The 11,646-nt window shown below is 45.2% G+C and overlaps 1 protein-coding gene across 16 annotated transcripts in view; it reads left to right on the forward strand.

The window, feature by feature from the left end:
* Positions 1–11,646, forward strand: part of FBRSL1 (fibrosin like 1) — a 374,043-nt gene that overhangs the window by 81,447 nt on the left and 280,950 nt on the right. For 13 of the 16 annotated variants that reach the window (XM_017734940.1, XM_017734929.1, XM_017734930.1 and 10 more), the window contains exon 2: positions 5,243–5,344. The exons of the other annotated variants lie outside the window; for them this stretch is intronic. In XM_017734940.1, coding sequence (XP_017590429.1) covers positions 5,243–5,344 — 102 coding nt within the window. The remainder of the gene's footprint in view (positions 1–5,242; positions 5,345–11,646) is intronic. 16 annotated transcript variants of the gene reach the window in all.

The raw sequence follows: 11,646 nt of genomic DNA on the forward strand, positions 1-11,646 counted from the left end.
TTCCTGCTGGTGCCTGTCCACTGGCAGAGGTGACAGGATTAGTGAATTAATAGACCCATCTGAGCCACCAGAACAGGCATCTCTGAGATGAATATTTTAATTATGTCTCTCCCTGAGGCTTTTGCTTTCTGTCTTTCCTTCAGAACTGCGCAGAGAGAGGTTGCTGGGAATTTCTTTTCCCACCCTGTGTGTACGCAAGACCCATTTTGTACAAAACACATACAAACCCAAGCAACAGCAAGGGCTTTAAAATGAGACTGCTGTGGCTTTAAGAGCGAGAAAAAAACCTGTTAAGGAAGGAAAATAAAAATCCCACAGCCTGTTGTAGCAGCTGTAGCTTCAGATCGTGTGGAAAATGAAGGCAGATGATTCAATTTGGCCTGTGCCCCGAGTACATTTCCAAATGCTTCTGTGTGTGCGCAAGATAATGAACAAATATATTGAGATGGCACAAGATCAGTCCGAGTTTGCCGCTGCACAGGCCGTGGAGCTCCCAGTAGGAGCGCACTAGCTGTGCTGGGTTAATGGGGGTGAGGGTCGGGGAGCCCAGCACCTTTCAGAACAACTTAAGAAAAGAATTTGTCTCCTTTTGCCCCAGGCTCCCCGTGGCACTCAAATGGAGCTTGTGATAAATCGAAGTGTATTTATTAATAATGAGCAGGGGCAGCGTGCCCATGATGTGAAAATAGGTGTGCCAAATAAAAACGTGCTTTCCTCTGACATCGGAAAAGCTTAAGTAAATGGAGAGCAGGCTGATCTATTATGATTAAAAAGCAGGGGCTGAGAGCCAACATAGTGGTAATGAAAAAGCCCTTTTAGGGAAACAAGACCCATTCTGCCCATTCATATATTCCTCCACCCCCACCCCACAGGAAGAAGTAGGGAGGGGGAAGCTGGATGGGAGAGACAGAAAGGCAACAGCATTCCAGGATAGCAGAGCTGGAGTTATTACCAGGATGAGTTATGATATTTAATCATGCTACATGATGTCCAACAGCGCAAGGTTCATAATTCTTGGCTCCGAACATGGCTTGGGACTGTCTGTGAGCACCTGCAGAATGCAAATTGATCATGGCCTTACAAACCCTCTGTGCCTACCCCCGGTCCTTCCCTGCCAAGCCAGCCCCGTCTGCAGCCTTGGCCTGCTCCTACCGAGCTGGAAACGGTCTCTTCCATGTTCTCAAACACAAATCTGTCGTTCCTGGTGAAAGCTGGACTGCAGCTACTGCAGAGAGCCAGGATTGCCTGCCACCAGCTTTGCTCTGCGGTGTGTGGTGGGTCTGGGGTGTTATTTATCTTGCAGGAGACTGCTTTGGTCTGGTTTTTAAGCAGCTTTGGGTTTAATTAATGGTTTTGGAGAATTCCCTTAACTTCAGCGATGAAACAGGCACTGCTGGAGTAAAACTTCAGCACCTATTTCAGTTCGTATGTATGGACATTAATGTCTTGCTGTCTTAGGGTTTGGAAGAGATAAATTACCAAATAGCTTCAGTTGTCCCCTTGAGCCTTTTTATTTTGTTCCAGCTTTGCTCTCCTGAAGTGACACAGTAGTCAGCCTATGTCTAAGACAAGATTCCCTCCCACCTCCAGCCCTCAGGAGACAAGGCTGAGAGGCACCTTTCCAAGCCCCTCTCTGCAGAGCTTTGGGCATCAGGGTTATTTTGAGGCATTTTGTTCGTCAGATGGCTCCCAAAACACTTTGAGCAGACCTAAGGGCAACTTGATCAAACACATTCGGGTTTGGCCCACACACTCCTTCCTGCTGTTCCCCAGTCTCTGTTTTGGCTTTGTTACACTGGCTGGAACCCTCCAGTTCCAGTCTGGAAGGCAGTTTGGGTTAGTCCTGCCTCAAACAGGGCAAACCCATCCACAGGACTGGTTTTGCTCAAGGAGCTGGGTGCTCTCAGTGGGTAATGCAGAGGGAAGGGGAGACACAATGTGTGTCTCAAAAGGGTTTGATTTTGGGTGAGAACAGCCTGTAAGGTTCAATTGCATATGTAATTCTGGCTGCTGAAGGACATTGCCACTGTGTGGAAATACTCTGGACCATCAATATGGGCTGCTCAAGTTTTAGGTGGGATATTTGGTTCATCTACCTGAGGTGTTTAATCCTGGTGGCTGGTGTTGCACTAATGCCTCTGGAAGTCCCTGGCAATGTGTTGTATGAGAGGGCATAGTGTGTTTTGCCTGTGAATTTGGGGAGTTGGTTGTTTGGATCTGTGCTGAGGTGGAGATGACATCTGGGAGTGGGGCCAGGAGCCCACCTGGCCTCTGGCCCACCCCAACTTTGTGGACTCTGGAACAGTAATGTCTTCTTCCAAGGGAGAGGAATACTGGTTTTTATAGTAAAATTCAGTCAGGGAAAGTGGTCAGGAAGAATTTCTGGAACTCAAGCAAAAACACCCAGAGAAAATCGCTAGAAATCAAGCAGCTTGAGCCAGTGGCAACTTTAGGTAAGAAGCTTTAGACCAGTTTGCTAATACCCAGGTCTGCCGAGAGTGCCCGTGAAACCAATGCATCCATTTAGCAGAACAACTTGTCCTCCTCGTTGGGTCCTGCATGCAGCTCATTAGGGTAATTACTGATGAATTAAGGCAGCTTGGCTGAGCACTGGGGCTGCGGGTGTGCGGGCTCCCCTGCTGGCAGGCAGCAGGTGTAAATGAACAAGATCTGTCAAAAAGGCTGATGACCCTCTTAATTCACAGCAGCAAACTGGGGACAGAGGTAGTGCAGCAAGTTTAATAATTGATATTTACTTGGAAAGGTTAATGGCAGCAGTGATGCTTCTAATTTGCTTGCCCGTGCAAGACCTTGTCAGGTCAAATTGTCTCAATTTGTTACTGTGTGTGTAGGTGTAGTTTTCCTTTAATGAAATTTGGAGAAAAGAAACAGGTGGTGTTTGGAGCTGACTGTAACTCAAGAAAAGCAGCAAAAGGTTCCAGTCTGGTAACAGGTTGGGTGAGTCTGTGCTAACTTTAAACAGCTGGCAGTTTAGTCCTTTTGAATTAATTCTAGCAACCATTTGCACTTGGGAAGGTGAAAGGATTTGGAATGGCATAATTTATTTTTACTTTAATTTGCAGCTGTCTAGGAGTTGTTTAGGTCAGAAGCGTAATAATTTTGACAGGCTTTGATGTGTTCCTAGGTGGGAGGGGGAAGGTTATGGATCAGAAATCAGAAAGCTGCAGAATTCAATGGGCATTTCTGTACTGTGTTAGGGAAATTGTAATTCTGCCCTGTAATGGTTAAGTGGTTCCTATTTCAAGGAGAAACAAAGCACCTGCTGTGTCTGGAAGGATTGAAATTGGCAGGTCAGATACTTTACATCCAAGGGTTTCAGAAGAACTGGCTGATGACTAGAAACCAGTGGAGTTGGGTTTTGAGTAAGTGTGGAAAGACACAGCTGACAGAAAAAAGCTGGCATGCCAGTGTTATGAAAGGCTGTAATTAATGGGATATTACCATTTGTCTTATTGGCTTGGCATCAATCCTAGGCAAGATAATCGGATAGCTGAAGTAATAATTGCTTAATAAAGACCAAAAAAAGAATAAAATAGTGAATGACAATCATTTAATGTATTTAGGAAAAAAACTCTTACCAAATTTAATTAAAAATTTGATGGTTTATGGCCAGTATTGTAGTATAGTTAGATTTCTGGTTTTGATGTTGTTGACCCATTTATTAAGGCAACAGACAATATGGATTGAACATCATGAACTTCAAGTGGATGATTTCTTGCCTTGATACGTGGTGCTGGTAGTTGCAAATGCAAGCTCACTGTTGTTGGAAATGCTTCTAGCAGATCCCAGCAGGGATTGCTTCTCGTTGCTGTGCTGTGCTTTCGAACATTTTGACATAGGAGCAAATATGAAATACTGGTCTTGGTAGAAGTTTGCAGGTGGGCAACGTATTGGAAAGGTGTTGCGGTGTGCAAGGAGTGAGACAGGGCACTGTACTGAGAGTGGTGGTTGTGTGATAAGGTGGCCACGAAAAAATTTTCATTTCTATCTCTTAGATGTGTCTGCAAGTCTTATCCTGCAGAAGAAAGTGTATTGGTGAGGTGTAAGGTGGCAGAAAGGCATGCAGAGCAAGGACATAAATCAGAAATTTACTGAGCATGTTACTTTTCCTGTCTTCTGCTACCCAAGCCCCCACAGGGCTGTGTACTCTGGATGAGAACTAGAGCTCATTGTCCATACAGTACCCTGAAAATTGCATTAAAATATTAATAGACTGTGGGGCACTTAGCTGGCAGCACTCTCCAATGTCCATGGAGTGCAGTGATCAGTGCTCTCAGTGCTCAGGCTGCCATGCCCAGTGCCACAGGGGCAGGGCTGCAGGGGTTACATCAGCACCACAAGCAAACCCTGCTGGCTGCCAGCACTGCCGTGTAACAGGACAGCAAGAAACAAAGGGATTTTATTGCCATTAAAAATACCAATTTGTACAAGCCGACATTTTAAATAGTGTAATTTAAATGGAACCAAACTGATATGAATAGAACCTATTAATAAATTAAACACTTCTTTCCACCTAATATTTTATGAGGGAATTAGCAGAATAATTTGTTAGTAAATGAGCCCAGGAATGAAGCTGTGAATGACATCTATCCTACCCCTCTCCTCCCCCTGTAACACTCTTTGCAGATGTAAGAGGAAGGTTACTGTGATTTCAAACATTGGCTCTCTCACTTCTATGCAAACACAAGCACAACTTCAGGTGAAGGGAGTGGGATGATTTAGCCGTTAAAGCACCAGCCTTGGCTGTAGGAGTTAAACCTGCTCTACTTCAACCTTTGTGTGGTGTCTCAAGCAAGTTGTTTCAGGCCAGTGGCCCTCAGTGGCCATCATCACCTCAGTGCAGACACTGGGGTGGCCCCAGGGCACGTCTCTGGCTGGTGGGTCAGGCAGCAACAGCAGTGTCACAGCTGAGGTGTGCTGGGAGCAGAGTGAAGGAGGTTTGTCTGTCCGCTTCCCCCTCATGTCAGGCCTGAGGACTTTGGCACAGCCTTGCCTGCTTCCAGGAGTGCCAAAAGCACCTTCCCTCTCATGTTAATGAAAAGGAGCGTGGACACACGTGGTCAAGCACAACTGCAGAGAAGCCCCAATGCATTCCAGCCTTTCCATGGTGGCGTGGGTGTAGGAGTGAAACGTTGACTAAACTGCTGTCGGCAACCTCGGGAACAGGTGGCAGAGCAGTGCTTGAAAATCTCCTTTTTCCCCCTCCTTCTTCTCCCTCTAGATGAAGGTCCCTACAAGCAGAAGTGGCAGAAATAGCGAGGAAGACAGCATCAGGGAGGCCACAAGCTCTCAGCGGAGCAGCTCAAGGGACCGTCTCAGTGATGTAAGTACCATTCAGGAGAAAGCATCGCTTCATTGCAGCAATTCCCGCTGCTGACATGGCTTTTCATAAATCTTGCTGAACAAATGTTGGCATCCAGAGGTCACTGTGTAATAACTTTTTTTTATGTCATGATTGAGTGTTACGGCATAAGTGGTTGAGCTGCCTTGCAAACACTATAATCATGGTGCAAATAATATGATAAGCGAAAGATCAGAGATGGGAAAACAAAATGGAATTGTTATTCCTTGGGGAAAAATGGCTTGATGTTTTGTTTTGTTTTTTCAAAGAAGTTGTGTTAAAAAGCTTTTTACAGCATCTTTGGGTTTAGCTGCTGCACGTAATCACATAGTTTGGGTGCAAAGTTAGTTCATCTAATTTTACGCTTCCTGCTGCCAAGATGTGAGAGGGTTTTGGGGGAAAGCTGTCTTTCTCTCAGGAAATTCGATGGTACGTTGAGTGAAATGTTATGATAAAACAAAAGCAAACGGTGCCTTAGTGTGTAAACACACAAATGGGCTTTTGAGTCACCAAGAAATCAATGGCAGTGCTGGGATAATTTTATATGAAGGCTTTTTGTGTTAGCAATTAGCATTTCGCCTTCATTAAAACATGATTTTTTACTAATTAGGACCTTTCCCGTTAGGAGAGATTTAAATGAAGAACAATAATCAAACGCTGGCACGAGCATGTCTGAAATATTAAATTTGCCATTTCAATGGCAAGCCACAGAAATCCCAGAGCGAGCGGTTTTCATGTTGAGTTCTATTAATGTAAAATATGCTTCATAACTAAAACCTGTCACAGAAAACGGCTCACACCAGCTAAATTCAATTGGACAGTTAATTTAGCTTTAAAATTGAAAACACTACCTCCGCTTCAGGATGCAAAAGGAAGAGGGGGGGAAAGCCTTTGATAAGTGTAATGTATTTGCTATTAAGGCTTTCAGAGCCCATTCTACAGGAGGAAAAGGGAGAAAAAGGGGAAAAAATGGCTCCCACAAATGTGTTTAAAAGCTGAAAGTATTTATTAAAAATGTCAGCAGAAAAGTGCTTTTGGCAGATTAAAGCGGGATTCAGCTTGACAGCTCTGACAGGAAAATGTGACGAGGGAAAATTCTCTCTACATGTTTGGAGTGTGAATGGGGCGCTGTAAACAGCCGACGCAGTGGGAGGAAGAGAAAAATAACGTGTCCTGTGATCTGCTTCCAGGATTGCGAGCCCACGCGCCGCAGTGGGGCCAGGCAGCCGGGGGGGGGCCGGGACAAATCCCCTTGCTGTGGGCCGTCTTTGGCTGTGTTATTAGTCAATAATGATGGTAATTTTATATACACATACATCGATGCGATTCTCCGCCTCCCCTCCCCTTGGCCACTCCTGACAGGTGCATGAGCAGGAGTGCCTGGGAGCTGCACTGTAATGTGGGGCTGCAGGAAAGGAATAACATATTCCAGTTTAGCCATTAGCTTAGGTCAAAGCGTTAAGTGGTCTTGGAGACTTTTCTTGTTAAGCTGATGCACTTCCAGTATTTCTCCTCCTTTCCCTTTGCCCCCAAAGTTGCAGGCTGAGCCTGTAGGAATTGACTCTTAGTGCCTAATTCCTGCAAAAATCTTCAAAGCCTGTTCAGCAGCCAGTGAAATTCAGTGGGAAATAGGCACTCTGTTCTCTTTTAGTCAGCGGAGATGCTTGGGCAGTGCCTGGAGGCCGGGGCACACTTCAGAGCTTTGCTGAAGCTGCTCTCGTGACCTGGCGACCCATTGCAAATGAGAATTTTCCAAATTAGTAATTAAACAGTTTGAAAAGTAAGGTTCATGAATCACGGAATGCTCTTCGTTCATTATTTGATGAGTGCAATTTAGCTTTAATTACATATAACGCTGCCTCGCGTACTGGTACATGTTCTGTAGCCTATTTAGCGACTGTCTGAAAGTCTTAGGAAGTCCCGTGGGTGCAATCAGACGGTTTTCCCCGTTTCTGTGCAAAGGGATAAGGAGGCAGACTGGCTCTCTTACTTTGAGAGGGAGCAGGGAAAGGGAGAGGAGACAACAACATGCTACTGAGTGTCGATTCCTGCAGGATTTTCTGTCCCGCCATGCCTGGTCCCTTTTGGCTCTGGAGCTGTATGTCCCAGCACGCTGTTTAAATAGCTGGTGTGCCACTGGATTGGCACGACTCCTTGCATGTCCTCAGGATCAGGACCACAGGGCAGTCAGTGTGTCCAGGGAAGGCAGGGACTGTGTTTCCTGGAGGTTGGTGCTTACAAACCAAGGCTCTAGCACCCGGCGGTGCCCTAGCAGATGGATGCTCTGCAGCAGGAGGCACCTGGGCTGTTTCTCACTCTCCTGCTGTTCCTCGGTGCATTTGGCCTTCAGGACTGCTTTTTGTGCTGCCTTTCCCTCCTACGCCTTTCCCCATTAACTGGGGTGAACAATGGAGTAAATGAGGCAGGAGGTGACAGGTCTGGCTGCTGTAGGGCAGCACACAGCAGGTGTGGTGGGAAATGTGTGCATCGAAGTGTCGGCTGTAGCGGTGCCACCTTAGGAGCGCTGAGTCCTTCCTCCAGCTTCATTGTGGATCCCCATTTCAGAGGTGCTGTTCTGAACAGCTCAGCCCCTCTGTGCCATTTGTTTCTTGAGGTGACTTGTTCAATGGGATGCCAGCAAGTTGTTCTTTATTTACATTAATGCATGTCATTAGTCTCTAATGGACCGTGAAGTCAAGAGGTGGCCTGGTCTGTCGTGAAATAATTGCACTCTAAAGAAAACTGAGGCAAATGATTGATTATGTTGTGCACACACACACACACACACAGCCATTGGTTCATCCATAACAAAACCCAGAGCATCTTGCTCCTTCCTTGCCACGAATGAAAATTCTGTGGGGAGAGAATGATACAATTTCATAGTGAGACAGTAATTGTCTGGCTTGTATAGTAAGTCTTTCCAGACATTACACCAAGTGCCATTTATTATGGGTCATTGGGGGGAAAAAATGCTTATTATGATCTAGTGAAATCATCTCTGGCTGCAGAGGTTTGATTTGTTGAGGCTGGGCTCTTCTTTGGGATGATGAAACTTCAGAGCAGAAAACCAGTGATATTTTAGCCCAGGCTTTGTGGTGCGAAGAGGGAATGGGAATCTGCCACATTTTATGTTCCCAGTGTTGATGTAAAATTCCCTTAAAAACTACTGCAAAGCTGATATGCCTCTTACACATGTACTCTTAAGTCTTCTACAACCAAAACAGAGTCAACAGCCTTTTTCCAAAATGGGATTTTCCTCTGCTGTCTTTCAGAGTGAGGTAATTGGAAGTTGCCAGAGAGTTAAGAGCCAGATAAGCCATACTGCTATTTTGTTGTGTTGACCCAAGTAAAAGTGGAAAGCTTGGGCATTTTGTTTTGGTTTTCCCCATGTTCCATAATTGTCCTAATCTTTTCTGATGTCCTGAACAGTCCAAAAATCCACACAGAGCCTTGTATAATGGCTTGAAAAAAGGGTTTTTATCTTTTTCTTGACCCATCAGCTTAAAAACTGCCTGCTTTTTAATGGATTTTCTCCCTCACTAAATTGAATGGATCGTCCCTCATTATCATTTAAATAGAAGCCTCACTCCCTGTGAACATGGAAAATTTGAATGTGGTAGTAGAGCTGTGATAATTTGAAATATTCGGAAGGTGGGGGCAAGGAGGGGGAACAGGCGGCAGAGTGCAGAATTGCTGAATGTAATTGTCATGGATTCTCAATTTTGTTGCCACAAGATGGGAAAATAGACTAATAATTGTCTTCCAACCCTAGTAGAATAGTTGCCCTAGTTAGCTGAAGCTAACACTCTAATTGTCATGGGGGCACAGAGATGAATGAGGATGTATGCAGGGCACAGCCAGGGCTAAATTGAGTGATATACTAAGGCAAAGAGCAAATTGGCAATTATTGGCCCAGCTGAAAAGGTTGGCAGGTGTGCTGCTTTCTCAGGAGCCCTTAGGGGGAAATTGGAAATATAAAATATCGACCATAAATACCCGCTGATTAGGAAATATGTTGCAAGAGGTGCTGACCACTTAAGAGTCAAAACTCTCCTTTTCAAGGGATTGGCTTCAGCTGTGCATAGAACCAGCAAGGGCTGCTACTCAGTTGTTGAGAGCCTTTTCCTCTCATCCCCCAGGCTATCTTTTCTAATTTTTCATCGTCCTATCCTCACATGTTTGTTTGCTTTTCTTTAAACATAATAAACGAAAAGCAGTCTTTTAGGAAATGCAAAGAGTTTCATCTCTCTAAATGTTCTTTGATAAGTGTTTAGCATATTGTATAGGCTAGATATAAAATTCTCTCTGGTAGATGAATATAAAATAACTTCTGTGATTTCTAATTCAGGCAGTTCACTGTGATCTGCTTTTCTTTGTGTGCCATCACAGGCACTGTCTCCCCCTCCCCTCCTACTTTCTGTACCATGCTTCCCCTCCTGGGGCACAGGGATTAGAGCAGCAGCAGGGTACAAAGCTGGAGGTCCCTCACGTGTGCCTCAGGCTGAAGTGATGCCAGAAGCACAATCAGATGAGCCTCTGAAATGAGAATTGGACCACATTCACACCACAGCTCTGTATTTATCCACACTGTAAACTTTGATGCACGTGGGATGCCTGGTCTTGGCTCCAGCAGGGTGGCAGTACCATGGTCAGGGGTGTTACAGAGCACATTGAAGGAGTTTTTGGAAGGCCTGGGGTAGTAACATGTGGGCTGCAAACTCTTTGTGGCATGTGCTGTCCATTGTTCCCCATGTGTGACACACTGGCATCTGATCTGCAGTTTGAAGAGCGGAATAAGACCATCCTAGGGAAATAGAGTAGCAATAGGATAGTTTTAAGACCCCTTCCACAAACCACGAGTCTTGGGAAACTGGCTTGAATATACATGCAAGGATATGAAACCTTGTAAGTCCCATTCTTCTGGAGGCAAAAATTCCCATCCCTTCAGCATGCTGTCTGCTTTTATCTGTGTCCCACAAAACGCCAAATGCTTGCATGACAACGGCTTCACAGAAATTAAGTTCTAATGACTGGCACAAAGTTTCAGGTAGTGAGGCATAGTTGGGAAGAAGAAAAGTCTGGAGAAGTTTTATGAAGCTGGCAGATGGTGATGCTTTGAACAGGAGCAGCACTCATGTAGGTTCTGTGCATTTCAGAAGTGTGAGGTGGTCTCCTGTTGTTCCTGGCTAACTGCACTCAGTTTGTTCATTCCTGATCAGTGGCTGTCTTTCCCTCTGCTGTCTGCAGCCATCAGCTGTAGGAATAAAAGTGTCTTGGGTGGAAGCTGTTTTGTAGCTTATCAAGCCAGTTACGGATGTTCAGACCTTGTGTAGTTTGATATCTTACCAGACTGGTTTTGCAGTGTTTCTGAGCATAACACTCTCTGTTTATCCAACAGAATAAAGTAAGTGAATTCAAGAAGGAACACATTCAAGCGTTGCACGACATCCAAATCATTCATCATGTGTTGTGGTTATCTTGTCAGGTCCGGGTTTCTAATCTTAGTGAACATCAGATGCACTGGGTGACCTTTGCCACGTCAATTGAACTCATTGTATCAGCAGACAGGAGTGTGGCTATGGAAATTAATTGCATTAAGAGACTCTGTGTTAAGGTCTGGGATATCTCCTGCCCTTGGCTCTTTTTGCCCTCCTCCCCACTTACCCTTCTCATTCCAAGATATTTGAGTTTCATAAAGGACTTGCTTGGGAAGGAAATATGAGACTTCTCCAGGTATTAAAGCTGAACCCATGTTCTGTTGTTGAATGCTCTATAAATGACCAAGGAGAGGGTTAACACGTGCAATTCCTGGTGCCTCTGACCTCTCTGACTCTGGGAATGTGAAAGAGTGGAAGATGGGTACAGCTGAGGTGAATTTCATCCGGAACAGGTGCTATAAAACAGAATTCAAAATCAGATTTCTCTGTACATACTATTGATTAACTCTGCTGAGTGCTAACCAAGCAAATCAGCCTTGCAGCACTGGGCTGTATGGTAAGTTTGGGCCTGTGATTTAGCAAGGCAAGATTTGGCACTAAGTAGGAGCTGGGAATTCTGCCTCAGTTCCCTCCTCTGCTGGGGACTCCTCAGGTGCCACGGGGCACATCTGAGCCTTTCTCTGCCTCAGTTTCACACTAACACAAGGGTGGCATTAACAGCAGGGTTGGAGGCTGGTTTTGGGGACTGTCCTGTGCCACACAGGAATTGCTACTGCCTGAAAACAGCCATTTCAACAGCTGATTTGGAGGTACTTGATACACTCTTGATTTCAGCCAACAAAAGTG

The sequence above is a fragment of the Corvus brachyrhynchos genome, unplaced genomic scaffold (genome assembly GCF_000691975.1).
Source record: "Corvus brachyrhynchos isolate BGI_N302 unplaced genomic scaffold, ASM69197v1 scaffold114, whole genome shotgun sequence".
Classification (NCBI taxonomy): Eukaryota; Metazoa; Chordata; class Aves; order Passeriformes; family Corvidae; genus Corvus; species Corvus brachyrhynchos.